The sequence below is a fragment of the Colias eurytheme genome, chromosome 5 (genome assembly GCF_061535395.1).
Source record: "Colias eurytheme isolate Ceu_HAF_F1 chromosome 5, ilColEury1 Martin Lab GWU primary, whole genome shotgun sequence".
Taxonomy (NCBI): domain Eukaryota; kingdom Metazoa; phylum Arthropoda; class Insecta; order Lepidoptera; family Pieridae; genus Colias; species Colias eurytheme.
The window spans coordinates 9,191,522-9,216,164 of record NC_142984.1 but is presented as its reverse complement, the minus strand read 5'-3'; the positions used below and the strand labels follow the sequence as shown (position 1 = coordinate 9,216,164).

At 33.7% G+C, this 24,643-nt stretch overlaps 2 protein-coding genes across 2 annotated transcripts in view; one reads left to right on the top strand and one right to left on the bottom strand.

The window, feature by feature from the left end:
* Nucleotides 1–4,588, bottom strand: part of LOC149908593 (putative 2-oxoadipate dehydrogenase complex component E1 homolog) — a 38,246-nt gene extending 33,658 nt beyond the window's left edge. Inside the window, exons 1-2 of the mRNA XM_090102060.1 lie at nt 4,356–4,588; nt 3,291–3,417 (exon numbers count right to left, since the gene is read on the bottom strand). Of these exons, the coding sequence (XP_089958186.1) occupies nt 3,291–3,417; nt 4,356–4,482 (254 nt within the window). The 5' untranslated portion in view covers nt 4,483–4,588. The remainder of the gene's footprint in view (nt 1–3,290; nt 3,418–4,355) is intronic.
* A 3,051-nt stretch (nt 4,589–7,639) lies between these two features.
* On the top strand, nt 7,640–14,912 carry LOC149908592 (sodium channel protein Nach-like). The gene is made up of 10 exons (XM_090102221.1): nt 7,640–7,773; nt 8,026–8,220; nt 8,935–9,138; nt 9,533–9,671; nt 10,559–10,663; nt 11,013–11,211; nt 11,919–11,972; nt 12,582–12,660; nt 14,060–14,178; nt 14,818–14,912. The coding sequence occupies exons 1-10, from the start codon at nt 7,640–7,642 to the stop codon at nt 14,910–14,912; spliced, it is 1,323 nt and encodes a 440-aa protein (XP_089958347.1).
* Nucleotides 14,913–24,643: the final 9,731 nt, after the last annotated feature.

Genomic DNA, 24,643 nt, shown 5'->3' with positions numbered 1-24,643 from the left:
AGTTCGAGAGCCATGATCTGTTGTACAAAGTATTGAAAACTTCTCCATACAATTTCAAAATTGAATCGTCATTGAGGCTCTTGGTTAGAGCGACGGTATATTAACGAGGGCAGTTGGGACAATAATAGTAATCATTATTTTTATTGTACCCTTATTATCAAATATTAAGGCAGGAGCTTTCGATTTGGCGGTAACTTGTTTTAACCTTTTTCCTTCTAGGTATGAAATTCTTGAAGCTTTTTTCGTCTTGTCACGATTCCATGCTTCTTCTGATTGCATGTCGTCCGGCTCATTTACAATACGTCGCTTCCGCAATGTATAAACATTCGCAATCGGTAAATCCAATTGTTTAAGTATACCGAGTTGAAATTACTTGCCACTGTTTATCAATGGAATGCCCAGTTTTGACAGCATTTTTTTTTCAATTTTTACATTTTTAAAATGTTTCTCCACGGACGCATTAGAGGAATGCTTCTTATCTTTCCGTGCAGACAGTGACCAGAGAGGAATGAATGGAATTATTCGTATCATTGCATACTCGATGAAGGTTTTGCAGAAGTAAGCATTATTTTTCAATTTATTTTCTTTGATCAAAAGCTCGGATTTTTTATAAATTTCATTTTTCACTAGTAGACCATCTAAATAAAACGAACTTGCCTTGTATACCGGTTTTATGTTCTGATCTAATTTTTGTATTTTTTCAGGTTCCAGATCAATGATCTCAAGATCCTGATCTAATGTATCTAACATCATCCAATTCACAGTCAAGAATATCTTCGGGATCTTCTTCATCATCATCATCATAGCCGAGAATTTCTGTAGCATCGGGCTTATTAGCTATGAACTGAAGAAAATCGAGCAGCTCTGATTCTCTTTAGGATATAAAAATATCACAAATATTGACTGCAAACATTTTTTCAAAATAGTGTAGTCTTCTATGTGTACTAATTTAGCCATTATTTCCAATATAAAAGCCCTCAATGTTTTTTCTATCTGTCTTTTTTGTAGTTGTCTTGATAACATCTTCATAAAATGTGGGTAACAAACGTGCACGGGAAGATGCTTGGGAGTTTCATTAGAAACAATTGCTTGATTTAATTAAATTCTCGTAGAAATGCATTGATACTCGCCCAAGACCAATCAGTAGTTACATCCTTAAACGGTGGCCATTTTACGTTACCCTCAGTCCAAATTCCATTAAAAAATCTTAAATAATTGCCAATTGAATCGGCAGTATGATTATTTGTGACCATTTCTAACACTGAATACAATTTATGCCCAATATTAATGATCCCGGCATAATAATTTACTCTATTTGATTCAGGATAGGGTTTCCTAACAACGGATCCTGTGGCATCGAAATGAAGAGTGAGGTTAGGGTGATTTTGCAATAATGTTATTTGCTCAGGGATTGATAAGTATATCGTAAATGGTAGAATATACTGTTTAATGTATGGATGTTTTAATTGACACTTGTTTAAACGTAAAAAAATGTCTGTACAGTCATCTTGATGTTCGTCATTTTTGCATTCGGCTTCTGAACTAATTTTCTGTAACGTTGATAAAGAATGAGCGAATCCTTAGTTTTTGTCAACTCTAGCTAAATTTAAATCTATTTTACTCATGACTGACTGATGAACAGTACTAGGCATTTTCTTTTTTTTTAAATTACTCGATTAAAACCTTTGGCTGTATAAACCAACGGCTTGGTATGCAAAGGCTTGTCTGCAGTTTTATAAATGTTGATAATCTGTGTTGATAATAGTATTAAAATCGACGTCTTTTCCATGAAATTTTAATTTTATATTACATTTGGGCTGGCGGCATACCGCATAGTCTCTAAATTCGCCAAATTGTTTGGTAAGTTTTAAGCCTTGAAAAATTAATATGCAGTTTATTCCCGCCAACTTCGGCAATTCTTGGCGTAAAACATGATGAAATAGACCTCGAGAAAAACGACCATTATATAAAAATTTAGAAAATTCTATTTTTTTGAAAGAAAAAGAATCGAAATGAATTTTAAATTGCGAATTTACTTTTTGCTCTTCCTCCGATAAATCGCAGTGTGAGATGGGTGTGCGACTAAATTGGTCTAATTCACTAGCTTCTGCCGATTCCGTCAATTGATGTAATAATTTATTTCCTAGCTTAGAGTTGAATTTATTAACAAAACCATCAGATTTTCCGCCATGCCCAAAATACAGTTGAACGGAATTTTTTTAATTCTCCTTTTTTATTATTTTATAATGTTTGAGAAGTTTCGGGAAAATGAATTTATTTTTAGACGGTTCAACTTTCAGATCTTCAAAACTATTCACGATTTTCACTAATGTATTTATCAAATCCTCGTAATCGAATGTCATGGTTCTTGTTATACTGAGATATCGCTAAGTATAGTAAAATTTATAAATGCAAACGCTCACAGTTTTCACTCTTTTTCACCAGAACAATTTTTGGCTCCACATTCAAACGCGCCTAATTTTTTTTCTTTCTGACAAGTGTTTTTGAAGAAATTAAAAGTGATAGTTTTGAGTTCACATGTGACCTATGTAGGGGCGTATTCAGAAAGAAAGCTTGAAACTTATAAGCGCTTATCGGCGCTTGTCATGTTCATATATTTTCCTGCGCGGGTTACCAGCACTGACAGGAAAATATATGAACATGACAAGCGCCGATAAGCGCTTATAAGTTTCAAGCTTTCTTTCTGAATACGCCCTAGGAAATGGTTGATGGAAGATTGATACATATAGTAAAATAATTAAAATTTTCTTATATACAGACTAAAAATATTTTTTTTTGATTTTACTCTTCTAATTGACTAATTATTATCAGTTGAATTGCCTTGGTAACATGTTTTTTTTTTATTTAATAAATAAATAATAATTTGTGTCTGATAGTCTCTGTTTCCGATTAAAAATCGAAAGATGAGGATTCCACTAAAAATTAATTTTACTGGTAGATATACGTCCCAGAATATTCCAAGCCGAAATGAAAAAACTAACTGATATCACCTTTTCAGAATCCAATAATAAACTAAATTTGAAAGTTTCAGATTTATAAAACAATTGGGAACACGGTGAGAGCTTCCCAAAATTTAATTTTTTATTTAAAAAAAAATAAAAAATAAATTCTTTATGTAGGGAAATCAACGACAAACAATTTCCAATTTGGTAAACATGTAAAACTTAATTTCGCTTAGAGATATCCCAATCTGAAATTACATTTTGTCTGGTGTCTGCCAAATTCAGGGTCATGTATATCTTAAATATTTTATACTTAATCATATTTACCTGTTTTCCTTCTTATAATCGACATTATCAATAGTAGCTCTAAGATGACCATAGGTTCTGTATGCGTTAACCAGTTGTTGAGCACGGCAGTTCTCATATCGTTTTGATATAATTTCTTGTGGTATTTCTGTGAATAAATATGTATTTTGGTCTTTAATAATATACGTCATTTGACTGTCGCAAGCTTGTCGTAAGATGTTTAAATAGTAGTTGCGCTATCAATACAAGAAGAAATTAGAGTAATGTATAGTTAAATAATAACAAGATATAGAGTGCATGTATTTCACAATGTTATCGTTCTTTATGAGCAAGTAAGATACAGGACGACCGTCCTGTATCAATAGTTTAACAAAATTATGATATAATATTAAAATAATTTGAATGCTATTTAAATAAATGTTATCTAAGCATAATATAAGAGATATGTATATGCAATACTTGTTATGTGTGTCACGATTGAAATATTTGGTGGCTTCTGGGGTTGATTTGAATATATGTAATGTAGGACAGGAATAACAAGCAATAGCGAAGTAATACGAGATATTCGTGAGAAAGTTAGATCGTGGTTGAATCCTTGCTGTGATACATATCTTTTACTGTGACCCTATTTCATAACGAATATTAATGTTATGTGCATTTGTATGTAAAATTATTAAATAAAATTTATATTTTATAGGTAAGAATTAAATGCCATTTAGTTACATATAATGAATAAAATATCTTTAATTTCTGAAACCAATACTGTTTCAATATCCCTTATGATTTTTAACAAAAATATGTGAATACAAATAATGTATACAGTAAACGAACGAAATAATCAGTAAGTATAGTATAAATATGAGATAATATAAAAATATTGTAATCTCATGTTTGATAATAGATAACTAATTACATTTTATTGAAGTCTTAATAAAGACCATTTCCTGGCACATGGATATTCTGAGATATTTGATAATTTAATCGTTAGGAAACACTTGAACGCATAGACTTTCATGTTCAATTCTAATTTGTTAGTATTGATAATGACGTATGTAAATCATTATAATTTACAAACAAGGAGCATACCGCTGTCGTTCACCTCTGCCGGCCGATGCCCGAACACTCCCACTCCCGAATGGTACTTAACCCTTCGACACTGCGAGTCACGCCATTTCACTACCTGTCTCGCTCCCACTTTCATAAACGCAATCATTTTCACTCACTTTTTTGTCAAAACATTTCCAAAAGCGCGTTTTAATTGAAATAACCCGGTTCAAGGTCGACTAAAAGTAGAAGTGCGCGGGAGCGCCTTACACCGAGTTCGAAAACGGACTGAGCGAGATAGCGATATAGATTACAGAATAAATAGATAATAATATTGTTTTGTGTTCATCGACTTGTTGATTGTGTGAATGACTTATCAGCTGCTGTGATAGTATGACACAATAATCTTTACTGATTACGAAAATGTATTGAGTTTTGAGGGGGGTAATTTTTAGCTAGGAATGAGTTTGTGAATTTGCAGATTCTGTCACAAATTCATTCCTCCTTCCATTCTCTTTTTTGACTTTTTTATTTCGTGAATACGGCTTATTTATTTTTATTGATTAGTTTTTTTTGTTTATCTGTTTGTGTCTTTATCAAGGTAGGGAATGATTAGTACATAGTAACAAAATAAACGGCTGATAAGATATTACACTATAATATTACTTTATATTATGCAACATACAAATTCGCAAAGTATTTATTGAGTAAATTACATATGAATTACATATAAGATATGAAACAGATAAACGATAAAAACAATCTGTCATTATGAAATAAGTATTTTTATTTGGCCATTATTTGCGGTTCTTATTTTTTTAGGCAAAATCAGATGCATAACGATGCTTGCATAAAATATATAAGGTCAAAAAGTCTGCTATAAATTTAAAGAAAAATGAAGATAAGAATTTATCGCTTTGGACAGTATAAAAATATAACGTACCTAATGGCTGGTTCACACTTTGATTAGTGCGAGTGCAGGTGATGAGTAGTACTACGTGTGGACAGCGACTGTTTAGTGCGAGTGTTTAGTAGGCTGTGTAGTAAAGTGAATAGAAGCGTGTTCTATTTTTTTGCGAGTGGACTGCGAGTAGCCACGTCCCGCGCGCCCTCCCTTCCCCCTCACTCGCAGTGTGCCTGCCTAAACACGTCTGGACAGGAGTGTTTAGTGTTTAGTGTTTAGCGTAGTGTGTAGCGTCGCGAATTTCACCATTGTCCTGCACTCGCACTAATCACCTGCACTCGCAGTTGAATTGGACACTACTCGCACTACACACCTGCACTCGCACTAATCACCTGCACTCGCACTAATCAAAGTGTGAACCAGCCATATGTGTTCAATTAAAATACGTACCTATGTTCAATTTACTATGCTTACCATAAATTATGTAAAGATCAAATCATGAGAATTTGATAAATATTCGAATCCTTGTTTTCATTAAAAGTCTGATTTAACAACTATTATAATTTATAATGCATTAGATATAATGTATTTTTTCATGACATAATTTCACAAATTACTGCATTGTATCACGTTATAATTAATGCAGTTAGCATGTAACAAAGATAAAATCATAATATTAATTGAAATACACAACTGGGTCATCCATTGTTATTTTCTGCAAGTCTAAAACAATTTCCTGTTCAATATTGTCATCACGTTCAGTAAGTATTTATCAATAGACTAGTGGTCCGCCCCGGCTTCGCCCGTGATACATATTTAGTATCCTATGTCCTTCTCCTGACTCTAAACTACCTCCCTGCCAATTTTCAGCTAAATCGGTTCAGCCGTTCTTGAGTTACGACGAACTAACACGACTTTCTTTTATATACGTATAATATATAGATTTGGGAGTTAATATATATTTTTATCACTTGAAAAGATATATTTTATAGATATTTGTCAATTACTTCCGTTCAGAGTCCATTTTGAAAATTGTGAAAAATAAAGAGCTGATAATTTACTATAGATAAGTAGATATTATTTTAATAATCTTGATAAGCCAAGAAAAATAAGCGCTCAATAAAATGTATAAAAATTTTCAGTGTATTCCCGTGGTATTTTAGAAAGAAAATTCAAAGCTCTGTAAAATATTAGCGAAAAAAGGAGAATTTTTTTTATGTATAAGTCGGCAAACGAATTCAATTTTAATTAAAAATATTTATACTTAATGAAAAGACGAGATTTCAAAGAAGCGAAATCTCCAGTTTTAATCGATTTCCCAAATATACTTTCAGTACCTAATTCAGGACAAAATCTTATGAAGAGACAATGGTAATAAAGACAACCCGGCTCGTTTATTTTTTTAAGTATTGAGTATGGTTGTACGAAAATCTCAATTGGGTGTGAAATTGTTTTTCCTCGGGCGTATCGCTCTCAGATATATTTACTTTAGTATAAAATATATACATATATAGCTATCAATAAATCGTGACATAGAAATATTACACTGATCCCTTTACATTCCAGACGTTATACAGTATGCTCAATAATTATTATCAAAAATAAAAACATTTATTAATTCCTAGTTCATACTTAGGTAAATCCATAGGTACATCATTTACAGTATAGTATACAATCACAATATAAAGAAAGAATTAGAAATAGAAATATTCATGTGAAATTCTGCTACAGCAGCAAAATCCCAACAGATTACTTAATACAAATAAAGTATAATTTGGAAAATCCAAAAGTGCACGCCTCATAATTTTTTTTAATAAATATTTATTAATTGTTATTTTTGTTTATTTAATAACAATTAAACTACATCGAATCAGACCCTGAAAAATGAAAGGGTTCTATTCCTGAGCATACTCAAGCGTAAGAGAAAAAAAAAGACTCGATTAGTAAAGTATTTCGGTCGCTATCGTGTTAACAAGAAAAAGGATCCGCACATACAGACACACGGACGTCCAAGACAGAACTTTTTTAAACTGTTTTTTAACTAGTTTAAATAACAAAAATGACATCAAAAATATCATGAACGTTAAAAATAGTGTTTTTTCTTAATATGTGTGTGTATGTATTATCTTACAAGTGCAATGTATGATACATAAAGACATTTTAAGTTTGAAAAATCAGATGTTTTGCGCGAAGTGACAGTAGTACCCACCTCAACGCTTCGCTTATGAGGCGTGCAATACAACTATCGTAAATCATAAATATACGCTAAAATCGCACATTCTCATAATGCGATAGCATGAGAGATTCTAACTCCACCTGTAAAATAGGTATATGGTAATAGGAATTAAATAATAAACCAATGCCTTTATAATGTCATAATATGCTCTACTAATTTCGATGCACATTTTTATTTCAGGACACCATGAATAAACGCAAAAAATCTTTACGTTTTTCTCTATTATCGACGTTAAAACAAAAATATCAATATGTCGGTGAAATGAGCAATTTACATGGAATTGGTATGATGTGCTCTCCACGTGTACCTCTTACAAAGAGGTTAGTGTTTATTTTTTACAAACAATAGAAAAATTCGATCAACAAAAGAAATATTTTTATAAACGCTTATGCATTTTAATGCTATAAAACTAAAATATTCAGGTTAGTGCAAGGTAGTTGTAAAAATTTGGATAAATTAGACATAAGTATGGAACTGCTATAATTTATAACTTTTAACCCGTCTATCGAAAATTATGGGAATTATTTTGAGAAAGACGTGCAACAAACATTTGTAATGAACGTTTTTTTCAGACTATTTTGGCTTTTCATATGGTTAGTATGTGTTTTCGGAGCATGGTCAGTTCTGAAGTCATCTCTATCGCTATACAGCACGAAAGTTATCGCATATAATGTTGACACAAATTCATTGGAATGGGACACTCCCTTCCCGGCGGTAACATTATGTGAAACCCTTGACAATAGTCGAATAAATAATTATCTTAAGAGGTAAGTACTGAAATGAAGTCCATCTGGAGAAAAAAGTGTATTTATATACCTATGTATTTATTCATAGGATATCGTTTAAAAGTGTATTCGAATTTTTATAAGTTCTTCATCTCTTTTTTTAAATTCTATATGGAATATTCTAGGATTAATAAAAAAAGTATTTTGAGGTTTTTTGATACAGAATACATAAATATTAGTTGAGAAATTGAGCTATAAATTACGCGGTGGTATAAAATTTAATAAAAGCATAATATGTCTATTGAAAAAGCTGTTTGAAATGTGAATTACTTTTAAAATCTAGAAACTGGTTCCATTTTTGTAAAAGGACATTTAGCCTTTACAGCAAACTATAATCTCGGGTAGGTCAAATGATGCCTCAAGGGAGTCGTCGCAAAGACGATCTATGTAAATAGTAGTGGGTTTGTAAACACGAAAAAATCTATTTTAAGATGGTTGTAGGGTTATATAATGTACAAAGTTGAGCATTACAGTACAGCAATGAAAAATTTAAAAGAGAATAGATTTAATATATTCATGTTGGCTGTCTACCTATATGTGAAAAATAATATTATCTTTAGATAATAACAGAGAGTAAAGTAACCTTCATTCATAAAATTAATACCTACTCATATGGTACATATACGTGTATACGAAAAAACCATTGTGCATGCGTTTTCTCTAGCAAGATGACTAAATTACAAATCTGTATTCTAGCAACAATTTACCATCAGATATGGTGCACTTCTACAAGCACGTATCTTACTGGACCATCAAGTACTGCCGACTCTGTGTGTCTTGCGAACGGAATGTGACTTGTTCTGACGATTTCATTCATCATATAGCAAGGATGAGGGCTAATTGTACAGAGTTATTGACGGATTGTTGGTGGGGAGGAGAGCACTTTAAATGCTGTGACAGGTTATCTGTATGAGTATTATATTTGTATGAGTAATCTATGCTTCCGTAAGAAATATTTAAAAGTAGCTGCTCCAGATGATGTTCTATCATTGCCCTTTTTTCGTGTATTCTCTCCATAAGAACTTTCCTTGTGCTTTAAGAAAAATAGCCAAATTAGTTGAGGCATTCTCTAGTTTCTCGTTTAGCAATACATCTGGCGATTCATTTTGTGAATGTGTTCTGGTGAGATGAAAACGAGGATTTTTAAACAACAATCGTTCATAAAATGTATCTATGGACGACAATTTAGAAAGTGTTTCTACTTCACATCGTTGTATTATTTAGCAAATGATTTTTTTTAAATAACGTTTACTTTTTTTATGAATTAAATAAAATATTATTTTTGCCTAGCCAGATTCCGACCAATAAAAACTGAATATGGTGTCTGCTTTACTTTTAATTCGGAGTTACCCGGTAATAAGTCAGAAATTTTGCTTGTGAACAGAAAAATTGGAACTCCGAAATTGGTGTTTTCTACAATTAACAGTGTACTTGTGAGTAAGCTATATTTATTTTAACACGCTATTATTAGCTTCACCTGTATGTTTGTATGATAGTATGTTTGTATGCAACTGACATCTTTACCACAGCCTTTACTCGATTTTGAACCACCTGACACGGACAGTAGATAATGTACATATTGCCAGACGAAAAAACTGTTAATTTTTTTACGGCAAACTTATATTTTGTACGATATTAAAAACAGAAATGATATTTAATAATAGTGCACAGGACGGAGAAAAAAGTTTTGATTGCAAAAGTGCACGCCTGATGAAGCTCGTCTAATTTATTAAAAGCAATTTATTTTGAACTCGTGTCCTAGTACAAAATATAAAAAAAGGTATTTTATGAAATACTACTTTATTTTCTATACTTTATGGTCTATTTTTTATAATTTTTAAGAGGAAAATGAAAAATGTATTATTGTGTGTATCATGTGTTTCATGAATATACTAATGGGTACAGAGGGGAGTCTGTGTAACTTGATCATAACTAGTTAGAAGTAGGGCATTACCTCCAACGCTGCACGTTATGAGGCGTGAAATATAGTTATTTATAGTCTATGCAGTTTTGCAATAGATTTAAATATTTTTGCTATAGGTAATATTCAGTCTCGTATTCAACCGACTTCATAAAACAGAAGGTTGTCAATACAATTGTATTTTTCTGGGTATGTTACCTCAGAACCTTCGACGATCCGATTTTGATAATTCGTTTTTTATTTTAAAGCTCGTGCCTTCCAGTTGATCAGATCTTAATTTTTTCTAGATCTGAGAAATTGAAATCGGTTTATTTTTGTAAAGAATAACTATTTACGCAATTGTTTCAGAATTCTTATATAAATTATTCTTATAAAATCTATGTGTTTCAATATTTTTAGGTTAAAATTCACGCTTCAGACGATACGGTATACGTTGATATGGAAGAATTGTTGGGACGATCTAACTCCATTCCACTGATGGCTAATTCGGAAATTACATTGTCGGTGAATATATTCTTATATGTATTTTCAATATAAAAATTAAACTGAGGTTTATCACGAAAATAGACTATGAAATGTACAAATAAGAGATACTAATGAGGTGTTTGAAAGAATCGATTGTTTTGAATTGATACCTTATATCTTTTCGAAACCAAAATATTATATACGATCTGTAAAATATGTACGTAAATATTCCGGTAAATTTTAAACAATGAAATTTGCCCCACAATCTGCCTAGTCTGTTAAAATTGCTACCTATACGTATACAGGAAGAATAAGAGCACGTTATTTATATAGCTAAGTGCCGTATCTCGATAATTTTATAAAACGGGGATAACAAATACATTTACAGGTAGAACAAACAGTGAACGATGCAGCCGTAACATCTGTGAAACCGAATTTGCGTGATTGTTTGTTCAAAAACGAAAGGCCAACATTTACAAAGGATTGGCCATTTTCCTTCTATTCTGTGACTGCTTGCATGTTATATTGTAAAGCGATCACCCAGTACCAATTGTGTAACTGTACTTACCATTTTATATCTAGTATTGGTAAGTTTTAGTAGAAAATTACTTGTTAGTATGCAGAAATATGAGTTCTAGTAGCGATTGTTGGATAGAAAAGTGGTGGATACTTCAATGTTATGTCTGAAAAAAAATGATAAATAGCTTTGTTGGCCTATATCATGTTGCTGTTTGTTACAACAGCCTTTACATTGTTGTATCGTAAAAACAGTGTTAGAGTCTACTAATTGTCATTATTCAGTCTCGTAAAATCGTACCAGGTTTTAAGGTCAAACGCAGCATATTGGGACAAAAGAATAAACATAGTTTTTAACTTTAGTTATGCTAGATATAAAAGCCTTTTATTTAACACTAGCGGTCCGCCCCGGCTTCGCCTGTGGTACATATTTTCCAATAAAAGGTAGCCTATGTCCTTTCTCGGGTATCAAAATATCTCCACACCAAATTTCATGCAAATTGGTTTAGTAGTTTAGGCGTGATTGAGTAACAGACAGACAGACAGAGTTACTTTCGCATTTATAATATTAGTAGGGATTTATTATAACAAAACGTAGGTACAATTTAATTTTTCCCCACCCACTTGTAAATTGTACTTATAGATGACTAAAAATTATGATTCAAATTACTTACCGAAAGTTTCATCCGTGTTATTCACCCATCTCAGTGATATAATTAATATTATTTCGAAGTCAATAGTAAATTTGATATACACTTTAGAAAATCTTCCATTTCAGTAAATATGCCACCTTGTGATATAAACGGACTCGCCTGTTTGACTATGAACAAAGGTAAACATTAATTATTACTTAAGTAATAACTTTTATAATAGTATGAATGAAAAGCATAACCTATAAAACAAATAATTTTAAATATCAATATTTAAGTTCGTAAATAATTTCGACAAAATAAAAATATATGACTGTTCCAAACCTCTTTTAGTACATCTTGGATGAATGTTCTATTTTATAAAGCGTAGCAATAAAATACTGTTAAAATACGTTCAAATCAAAACTATTCAAAATATAAACTTAATTAATTTCAAAATAAATAGGCACAATTAATTAATTTACGTGCCTACCTTAGGTGCCTACTTACCTACTACAATTCTTTTTTTGTAGCTTTCGTTTGGGTCTGCTTTCCCGCCAATCTAATGCGGTCGAGGCAAAGGAAATTTCTTATACAGCCAAATGTTAGATTAAAAATTATTTAAATTATTTTAATTTTTTATGTTTATTTTTAATCAGTAAATTTATGTAAATTATTAATATGTATTAAAAAAATAAGAATAATTAAAATAAATTTTACATTTTTCTAGTGTGCGTAGTGCGTACATGGTAACACAGAGAAAAAAAAAGTATTATGGAATGTTTTTAAAAGTTATGGGTGATTATTTTCAGATGAATTTTCAAAATACAATTGCACATGTCCCATGAGATGCGAAGAAACTACTTATAAGCTTATTCACATGTCTTACAGGTAAGTTTTTTGTTTTTATTATATTTATTTCATGATTCTTGGAAATCGTTTTAAATCTTTCGATTAGGTATCTTGTCACGGTCTTTTAAATCTTATAATACTTAAATAGCTTTGTTTTTCAATAAATTATTTATCTTTTGATGATGGATTATTATGAATAGTCGAAATCTCAATATCTTTTTTGCTTTAAAAAAAAGTACACAACTGCTACATAGATAAATGTTATATGTAAGTATTTAAAATAAATAGCATTGATATAATACGTATCATAATCTAATAGAAAATTCATTTTGATCTATAGTTCATTCATTTTGATATGCTATATATATTAAATTAGCAGTGTTTCAGGTTTTATCTAATTGAATAGTGAATTACATGTTAATAAGAGCAAAGTGAATTTGTTGACCTCAATTTAAACTTTCAACTTTGGGCTTATTATCCTTTTCATATTATCCCTTCATTACGTTTGGTCTGATGATGAGCAATTAAGCATTCATTTTAATGAAATTTGAATGATTAATTTGAAAAAAGAATTTTGTAAACATGTTTTTAATGAAATATTAGGTAGGTCCTGGGTTCGCTTGGATTGAAAGGTAGTGTTTTTTTTCGATACACCTTTTTTGGCAAAATTGCAGATACAAAATATTATTAAAGGCTACCTAGATTTTTCTCAATTCTTGTGATTTATTTTTAGTTAAACATAGTATTATATTATCCGTGGTAAAACTATAGATTTTAAGTAGCATTGAACATATTGATCAATTAACTATTTGAAAGCCACATTTCTTTTGTATCTATACATAGTTAAGCTTCAAAAGTGTACAGAATCAATCGCAATGGGATGAATTGAACAGTTTCTCTTTGAGCCTGAACAAGATAATCGTTCGGTCTTGAGGGAGAACTTAGTTACGTTAGTGAAATCGAATTTTCTAGGTTGCTGTCGTGTTTTGTTATTTCTATACTTTGATGTTGAGATTTATTTGAAGTAATTTGGGATTTTAACGAAGTTTAAATTGTGGTCGCTTTAAAATAAATGCTTGGTAGAATATATTATTACATAGATTTTATATAGATTGTTGCCAATATGTAGGTAGTATAAAATATACGCTAACTAAACTTAATATCAATTTCATGTGTTTCATCATCATCATCATCATCAGCCCATATACGTTCCCAGTGCTGGGACACGGGCCTCCTATGAGGCCTGTACGGCCATAATCCACCACGCTGGCCAAGTGAGGGTTGGCGGATGTCACATGTCGTCGAACTTTTGATTCTTCGACATGTCGGTTTCCTCACGATGTTTTGTGTTCATGTGTTTACAGACCTGTATATCAACTTTTATACAGAGAGAGATTAATATTTTATGACACAAATTAATGTCTAAAATACATTACAGGAGATCAACTAAGCAGTTGGATAGTGAAATACCGTCTTCTCGTACAGAGGTCCGTCTTCTACAGTTGCCGTCTATACGATATCGAAGATTCGTCATACGTGATAATCTGGGACTTATGGGTAAATAAATATCTGTATATAATTTTATATATTACTAGAGGTCCGCCCCGGCTTCGCCCGTGGTACATATTTCGCAATAAAAGGTAGCCTATGTCCTTTCTCGGGTATCAAAATATCTCCATACCAAATTTCATGCAAATTGGTTCAGTAGTTTAGGCGTGATTGAGTAACAGACAGACAGACAGAGTTACTTTCGCATTTATAATAATAATATGGATTATTTCAAGAAGATACATTTGGTATTCTGAAATTGTGTTAAAAATTAAAATGTATATGGTAGATGGTTAAATAAAAAAGAGCGTGTGTGCCGAGCTAGAAGTAAAACTTCTTAGGCAAGATACCAAAATCGTCGCCTAACTCCATGACGTGACGGTATTGCCATGACGCGACCTTGAAATTTTACTCACAACGCACCATAAGAAGTTTCACCTCAATAACTATTAAATTATTAATTACAAAACGTTTGTACGTTTTTATAGGATAAAAGAATCGAGTCTTTTTTACGGGAATCTTTTTTACCCATTTTTATTTTCTTAAGCGATAAATAATTAAATATACTTCTTTCAGTCATATCATGCCTAATCCACCATTAATCTAATAACACCTTTTAACACAATTAACTCATCAATCTGTTTCCAGTGGACATCGGCGGCGTGGGCGGAGTGTTTTTTGGCGCTTCGTTGTTAAGCTTTATCGAATTTGTGTACTTGCTTTGTATTCGACGGGGATCTTGAGTATTGGCTTGGATTTTGTGTGATTTATGCTTAAAATTATATTGAATTTCCTTTTAGGTAACTATATAAATTTGTGTGTCGTATTGCCGTTCTAAAATATAGTTTAATAATTTTAATAAGATGTGTTCAACATAATATATTTTTAACGTCGTTATTTTTTAGATAAATCTTACCTCTACCACACCCCGGACACTCCATACAAAATGATCGTTTTGACAGTCACACTGTAGAGACTGCAAATGTGTGTGTTAACGCTTTATGGTTGGCACATTTGTGACTAGCGTAAAAAAAAATTCGCGTTTTTCTGATGAAATACATCCGTAAACAGCACAATATCTAACCATTTTCTACGAAAAACGATAATCACAAATCCAAAATAATAAAATTACTTTAAGTCAATTTGATTAATGTTGTCAATCTTCGTTGCGTATCGTCCTTGCAGAAAAATATGGCCCATTTTAATTACGATCGCGCGGGGTGAGGTAAGTTTAAGTTAAATTTTGGCGGGAGGCGGAGAGTGTCCGTTCTGTAGCGTTTAGCTACTAATGTGTTCTATGCTTCTACATCAATTTATCGTCCCCGTAACACCTTGCGTACTAAATTTCAAGAAATGTATTGGAGGCTGGAGCCGGCCTTACGTGATTCAGTTAATGTACATAAAAGTATTGCTCGTTATAAGTATTAAAAAGATGTTCAATTTATTTTTATAAAGGAAAGGAAAAATCCCGTTTGAAGCTAGAAGCATTGTTTCAAAAACAGTTTGTAAAACCAAAGCCTTCTAAGACAAAATTAATGTAATTAAACTAAATATCTTAGCAGTACAATTTACGCTTTTCACAGCCACATACACAACTTCAAACGAGATGATTTATGTGTATTGTGGATTTCCCAGAAGATATTTTGCCGCTGCGATATAACTCAACTGTGTTCTGCAAATGTTGCCTATTGTTTTGTGTGATAATATAACTGAATAAATTTACTCTTGTTGCAACTGTTTGTAACTATTCTAACAAAGCAAAATGCCACATTGGTATAGGAAGTGGTGACTTTTATTTTTAGGGCCTTTTTTTTTTTTTTTTTTTTTGTGTGGTGTCTCTCAATGTTAGCCAGAAGGGCTTCTACATTTTAACGCGGACGCGGGGGTGAACTGAAGGTTCACCCTGGTAGCGACATGCACAAGGGCGTCCCCCTTTGACGGGGACCACGAACCTCGGCTTGAGCTGTCGCTTGAGTGGAGGAGGCCAGAAGGGCCCTAATCGGACGGGCGCTCACCCGGGTGGGCGCGGGAACGCGGAACAAGGGACCTCGTCTTCGCCGGCGAAGACGGTGTACGCTTTCTGCTGTGGTGTGTGCGGTGTCGCGGTTGTTTCGACGTTGGGCTTCAATCGCCGCGTCTAGCCGTGCGTTAGCTTTGGTAATGTCGTCGTCGGAGTCGTCCAAGACGTGTCTCGGCCGCCTGCGACGACGAGTGGGATCGGGGTTCGCGACGTATGCGATGGCCTTTGTCACCAATGGGTTGGGGTGGTTTTTAGCCTTGTCGAAGTAGCGCTTAGACGCTTGCTTCATCCATTGGGCTATGGTGGGGAGTTCTAGGTCCCTATGTAGGTCCACGTTACGCACGAACCAGGGCGCTCCAGTCGCCGTTCTCATGAACCGCGACTGAATCGTCTGGAGCTTGTGTATGGAGCTGGGGGCGCAATGCGCGAAAACTACACTACTATAAGTGAGGATTGGACGGACCACCGTTTTGTAAAGTGTCACCTTATTTCTAAGGGACATTTTACTGCGACTGTTAATAAGGTAATAGAGCCGGCTAAGAACATAGCTGGCTTTCTTACGGACTGCCTTAATGTGGTCTTTGAATGACATGTGCGCGTCTAGAGTGACGCCTAAGAATTTGGTGTGCTTTTGCCACGGAATGACTTGGCCATAGAGTTTGACACTATCTATGGCCTCGGGGCCGCCGCGCCTGAAGAGCACGGCGGCGCTCTTGTCGGGGTTCACAGTGATACCCCATTTGCGAAACCATTTGCCTAATGCATCGGTCGCGGATTGTAGGAGTGGAGCTATTCTTTTGCGGTGTGGACTCGACACGTAGAGTGCCGTGTCGTCCGCGAAGAGGGATAGTTGCACTTTATCGTGCTTTGGGATGTCGCTAGTGTATAGCGCGAATAGGAGGGGCGACAAGACGGAGCCCTGAGGGACTCCGGCCTGGATGGGACGTGAAGACGAGAGCGTGCCGTCTAATCTGTAGCGGAAGGACCGGTTAGACAAGAAGTCTCGTATGATGAACACGAGACTGTCTGGCACGCCGAGAGTGTACAGTTTGTAAATCAAACCGTTGTGCCAGACCTTGTCGAACGCCTTCGCTACGTCAAAGAAGACCGCTCCCGTTCTGTGGGGTCTGAGGCGGGTGAGGCCCGCGAGAATGTACTCCGTGATGCGGTGTACTTGGTGAGGACATGAGTGAGCTCGCCTAAAGCCGAATTGTTCGTCTGGGAGCAGCTTTTTGGCAATGACTGCGTCCCAGAGGCGTTTGGAGATGATTCTCTCATAGATTTTCCCCAGAGAGCTGAGGAGACTGATGGGACGGTAACTAGATGCCACGTTCCGGGGTTTGCCCGGTTTGTGGATCCCGATCACAATTGCTTCCTTCCACTTAGCGGGGAAGGTACAATTGGCCAGGAGACAATTAAAGGTGGCTACTAGGAGAGCGATAAGGGCGGGCGGCAGGCTTTTTAGAGCTCTATTGGGAATAGAGTCTCCGCCTGGGGACTTCCTACTGGCAAGTGACTTGATAAGAGATTTTACTTCGGTGGCCGTCGTTGGTGACAAGGGCTCGGCATCGATACGAGGGATTTTTAGGGCCATCGACCAAACCTTTTCAAGTTCAGACTGTGTTTAGAGGCATACATATCATAGTGAGTTTGGTTTTGGATATTACACGATGTTGTATTAAAAAAAACAAGGCTTGATCTTAGCTTGATCCAAAGGGTTACCCGTATAAAAAGGCGCCATTTTCTTTCAGTGACTTTTATAGTAGGAGGTGGTGGATATGCGACTTCTTACGTTCGTTTTAATGTAGATATATGTATGAATAAACATAAGATAAAAATGAATTGTTATTTAAAAACAATCATGGATATTATTATAACAAGAATATTATGAAGAACACTCCATAATACGTAGAAGTCGACAACCTCTTGTGTATTAATGTAGAAATTCGGCGAATTCATTAAATTGTTTTTATTTCGGCACAGGAAAATTTTCCTTTCAAGGGAATACAATAATATATGGATTAGATATACCGTTATTTGTTTTCAATATAAGAATACCTATTTATAGCTACATGGTACTTAGTAACATGTACATAAAATAAATAGAAATATTCGTTTGACTATGTTTTTAAAAGGACATTTCTTGAAGTGAGAATAATATAGAAAACAGGTCAGTAAAATATATACTGCCTTGCAACAATATTATTAAAATTAAATAGGACAATGTATTATGACCAAGAAAAAAGAAGCCAAATTAAACACAATTTCGTATTAATTAGTAGGTACCTAGATATAAGTTTTCCATTCGTTCAAGGTTCTTATGTATAATAACAAAACATAATTAAACGCCTACTATCGTTATTTTCATAAGTGTTATTTAGTTCTGAAGACGTCAAAACCAAGCCTTAGGCGAAGAGAGATAATTGGCTGAAATCCAAAATTATTGAGTATCGTTGGCAAGGTATTCTATTTCTTAGATCCAGGCATTGTTTCACATCTAATTATAGTTATTTCTTATTTTTGATGTACTAAACCAATACTAAACTTGTAATTTATTTTACTTTTTTCTCTGGAAAGTGTAGGTAGGTATAAATCACAGTGATTTATAAACAAGATCTCTTTTCGCAGAGTCTCATAAGAATGTGGAAATAAAAGAGGTAATGTATATAGTTTGTAGTTGTGCTTTCTTATACATAGTACCTACTTTATGCTATAATAATATAATGAATATTTTTTTCTTGAATATACCAATGATGATTAGTTTTAAAATTGCTTCGAATACATATTAGGTATATTATTTATGACATACTTTAAAAAAAAAACTGTAGGGTGTCCTTATAAGTTGTAACTTTTCCACAACATTTATTTCTTACTAGCTTTCCGCCTGCGGCTTCGCCCGCGTTTTCAAAGAAAAACCCGCATAGTTCCCGTTCCCGTGGGATTTCCGGGATAAAACCTAGCCTATGTTACTCGTGGATAATGTAGCTTTCGAATGGTGAAAGAATTTTTAAAATCGGTCCAGTAGTTTATGAGCCTATTCATTACAATCAAACAAACAAACAAACAAACAAAGTTTTCCTCTTTATAATATTAGTGTAGATTTAGGAAACTTTTCCTGTTTCCTCTTCACTTCACATTATGTGCGACTAAATGGAACTTATGAATAGACTTTATGTATCCGTGAAAAAGGTTTAACATGATTCCTCGAAAGGTTTCAGCCTGGCTTGCTTTACAAGGAAATATCTTTTCTTTATCGTGGGAACTCTTTTGCTTTATGATAACCATAAGATTGTGAGTTATCTCTAGTAAACTGTAGGTGATGACTGAGTTCATAAAGTAGGTATATTTTTAGTATCTAGTTTTAAACGCATATTGTAAACTGATTATTTTTGGGCCCCATTTGGGAACTGGTTTGGAAATTGGCACATGCCTCTTATAAATAAGTCATTTAAAATTATCACTTCCGAATATTTAATAACAGAATGAGGAAATTAACGTAAGTATTTATTATATTTTAAGAACCTATTTGTTAGACGGACTACCCATAGGTAATATCAACAACATCAAGTTCCCTAATATAATTCCCTTTCATGTGAACATTTCAGGTGCAGTAATGTTCAAAGCATAGTCCGGCAAGTTTCAGGTAGGTAAAGCGTGTGGACGGCAGAATTATTCAGTCTTCCAGCAAGATAGGTCGTAATACAACTGAGCTTGTATAATATAATAATATTATACAAGCTACCTAGTTAGCTTCTTGTATCAGTTTCAACCAGGTATACGTTACAGTCAGCTTTTTAATTAAACTAAAACATTTATTTAGATAATAAGACTTCTTCTAGAAGCACTTTTGAATCGTTATTACATAGTTTTACATGTGGTCCTAAGCTTATATCGTGAACGAAGCGGAGAGGAGAAAATCATTAAGGTCTGTTTAGCCGATCTAGAGGAATAAGTGGTGCAACTAACTTTATTTATTTATTTGCATAAAATATACAGATGATAATATAATTAAATACCTTTTAGATTTCACCAGGCTGTAGTATCCTACCGTGATCCTACTATGTTGTACCTTCTAGGTACTGTTCATAATTTAAAAGAATAACAATGACATATTTTTATGTCAACATCTTAGAAGATTTTAGTATTTTTTACATTATTATATAATTTTTTTTTAATTAGAAATATGGCAAAATTACTTTTTAGTGCGATTATTTTCCTGTCTCTCTATGTCTGTTCAAAACAAGAAAGTTGGGATGATTGGAAACCTGAAGATATTGCTAATCTAAGTAAGAATTAATTGTATTATTTCTGGCGAGGTCCCAATCAATGTCCCAATCATATTTATGCAGTTCATTTTCTATTTAAGAATGTAATGGTTTAAGAATTCCTGCAAATGTATAGTCAGCGAGGTTTACAACTTCTGCTGTTCAATTTACGTTTTGAAGGGAAACCAGAGTTACTTCTGCTGTTTTTTGAAATAATAGGAGGGTACAATAAGTGTCTTATTCCATAGCGAAGGTTCAATGAATATATTAAATTCTAAATAGAAATCTATATAGAAAGTTAAAAAAAACTCATCATTACAAGTAAAATCTATCCAAATTCCTCATAATATTATCTATACTAAATATGATATAACCATAGATATGACATGTGACGAGACGCAATGTGGTCCTTCGTGCGAGGGCTACGCCCCCCCTCCGTACTGTCCCCCCACGGTAACCACATGCAATACAGGCTGTGTGTGCATGCTGCTCTGCAAGGAACCCAGGATCGTCTGCTTCCAAGCCAAGGATTGTATGAAGAAACGGTGGTATTTAAAACGAAAAAATCTGAAAGTGTAATTTAATTCAACACCTTTATATGTGTATGTACTTGTGTCGAATATATTTTAAAACACGCTTTTATTAGCTTCACCTGTATCTTTGTATATTACCGACTCCTTTCGACTTAATTTTGAGCCACTAAACGGACACATTAAACTCAAACCTTGTAAATTTATCATGGTTCGGTGACAATACACTAATTTGTCTTTATTTTTTAACAATTTCAATTATTTGTTAATAATTATTTTATGGATGATTGAAGTCCAGCATTCCCTTGAACGGGGATGATTTAACACAAATTTGTTTTACTGATTGATTTTCCTTTACGAGCAAGAGGGTGATCAGTATTTTATCATTTATGTTAAGTCAGGAGTAGATATGGATATTATATACAAACAGACTCTTTATTTCCATCTCCCTCCTTTTACATAGAACATTTATCATAATATGTAGTAGACTTCTACTCTATGCACGATTTATCTGTCCATTTGACCACTTCAGGAAAAAAATGTACATAGCTAGGCTATTTTATTATCAAATAAAGCTAGATTATCACGCTTTATTTATAATTCAAGCAAGTTCAATAATTATGTGCGTCACAGCTTCCGAAAGTAGGTCGAGAGGCGTAACAAGCCATTCAAGCATTATTTATTACTTGATGGCTCTTAGGGTTAGACGTGCCGGGAAAACTCGCATGTATTTTCAACTGGTTTTGTGTTTATCTCTGAAAGAGTGGATTTTTAAGCTGAGGTGAATAATTTGATAGATTCCATTTCAAGTACCTACCTATTTTAACTTTTTATACTACTATTTTTTGAGTACAAAAGAATTTAAGAATGTTTTGTTATTTTTCACTGATGTCAGTTGCTGAAGCAATTTGACTGATATTTCTTACGGAGTCGATTTTTCGATTATTATCAGGGCACTGTCTCTCTTAAAATAATTCGCCTACATTATTTATTCAGTAGTCAGCTTTTCCATGCAAAACACTTTCATTCGGAAAAATAAACACACCGTATTTGGACAAACGAATTGTAACACATTGTTTCTATTTCTCGTTCGTAAACAAACATTACTAAGCAACAAAGTTGAGCGTTGCAACAATTACGCCGAAATTAGCACAGTTCGCTCGTTTCAATCACACTGGGTCAACGACGTCCCCGACTTTTAACTTTAATGCCTTCTGGAACGAATAAATTTGAATTAACTGACTTTCATTGCCGAAAACCTAATAAAATCCGCTGAACACAATAGAAACACCGCTCGTTGCTCCCGTCGTTTTAAATATTTTATCGCAATACCCGAGTCAAAGAAACATCGATATTTTGGGGACAACGTCTTCTATTCTCGGAAGTGACCTGAATATTTCTTCGTACATTGTTCGGGGAGTATGAAGACGTGCAACCCCTATCATTGATAAATAGTGTTGTATTTCACGCGCTAGTAAGTTATGAAAATGTTATTGAACGTTTAAGAAAACTGTCTGTATGTTACAACTTCTATAATATTTATCGGGAAGATAACTTATTACATTTATGTCCTACTAGCTTCCGCCCACGACTTTGTACGTGCATCCCCGTTTTTTCCGTTTCCACAAGAATTTCGGGAAATACTTTCTTAGCGGATGCCTACGTCCTAACATCTACCTGCATGCCAAATTTCAGCCCGATACGTCCAGTGGTTTGGGCTGTGCGTTGATAGATCACTATATCAGTCACCTTTGAGTTTTATATATGTATATAGATTCTTGAATAATGAATCTCTTAAGATATATATTTATACACTAACCTAAAATCCATTATATTCACGCCAAATAATATCGTAGCGCTATGTGGATTTGAGCTGAAGCTTTAAGCTTAGATGCAATCTATCTATCAATATATCTTATCACGGGGAGTGTTCTGAAGAGCTGTTTGAGCTTATTCCAGCAGCTCAATTCCATCATCGCACAGCCCGCCACAAAAGCCTATACCATCCTCACCACCTGGATGGTTGGCGCAGCACAACGGTGCGTTTCAACCGTAGCTTTCTTCCACGGACATGTAAGATCTGGAATAATCTGCCATCGACTGTCTTTCCGAGGAACTACGACTTGAGTTATTTCAAGAAAAAAGCATATGTGTTTCTTAAAGGCCAAAAGCACACCGCTACCTAATTCACGGTTAGCTCCACCTTTCTCCTTAAGACCGTTTTTATCCCATCCCATTCCCCTCTATGGTAGGCAACACCCATAACGTATGTTATGGACGTCTATGGGCGACGCACTTTGCCATCAACATCGGCCATTGCGTCTGCTCGTTTGCCTTCCAATGCTATAAAAAAAAAAAAAAAAAAAAAAAAAAATCTCCTCAGGCTATTTCAACTATTAAGGCTGAAAGAACTGTAAAAGAAGGAATACGTTTTTATACGACACATTTTTTTTTCAAGATTATTAAGAACAGGGTAATTAGAAGTTGTTATAGTTAGTATATATATTAATAACCGTTGCTTTTATGTAAAGAAGAAGTCATTTTTCAGTTCGTACTAAAATTTACAGGAAAGATAAATTAAATGGATTCATATAATTTAACATAATCATATGTGAGAGAGACTAATAAAATTTTCAGCGATTTCTCTTATTTTACAGATTACATAAAATATTTTATTACTTCAAAAACGAAAGAAATGAATATATAAATAAAATTCCACCCACAGTAATGAAGTAATATCTATTTTCCTAATCGTAATAGCTTCAAAAGTAAATATATTTTGTCGACGTAATTTCATCTGTTAGCGAGTTTCTTTTCTACTTCAGTACAATAATATTTTACAGCTACAATCAAGTTTGGATCCAATTTATATATATACACGTGAGTGGATAATAACGTAGATTGTTGAGAACCAAGAAACTCGTAGAATTATTAATTTTATACTCCGTGTTTGCTGTACAAAAATGTGAATCATAAACGTATATTTTCATGGGAGGTGATTGCGGGGTTAGAAAATTTATTTTTATTCCCTGCTGCCGCTTTTTCATTTTGAAAAAGACAAAGCGTAAGCTTAAATAAGTAGGTACTTACTTATTTAAGTCGCTTCGTATAAAATCAGTTCCCTGCAGCAGTTGTTGTATCAAATACAGCTTTGCCGTTACGAAGATTGCTTTGAATTCAAGACAGGCACTCATAGTGCACGTAAAGCTTAATATCAGACGTCTAATCTTACCTAAAAAGGCGGAAAAGAAACAATACATAGTATGAGTGAAAAGCGTACATGGAAGCAAAAATTAAGTAAAGTTGGTTCAATCTAATAAGCACTGTTTAAAAACATTTCGAATAATATTGTAATAGTCTATTATCACCTATTATGTTATAGTTATTTATGTGTGATCTAATTAACTTCATTCATTTCTCATAAACAGAAAATGACAAAAGGACAGAAATAAAATAAGCTTCAGCTTATACCGCCTGAATCCCTAAAGATTCAGGCTTAGACACGTCGAACAAAACATGGAGGTATTTATTAATATTGCCTTGTATACAATAGTATACGTATACCATAGAATATAAATGCATATGGTCTCTAACTCAGTTTCTCTTAACAAGTTAAATTATGTATACCACGTTCCCTATAACTTTTCAGGATATAATAT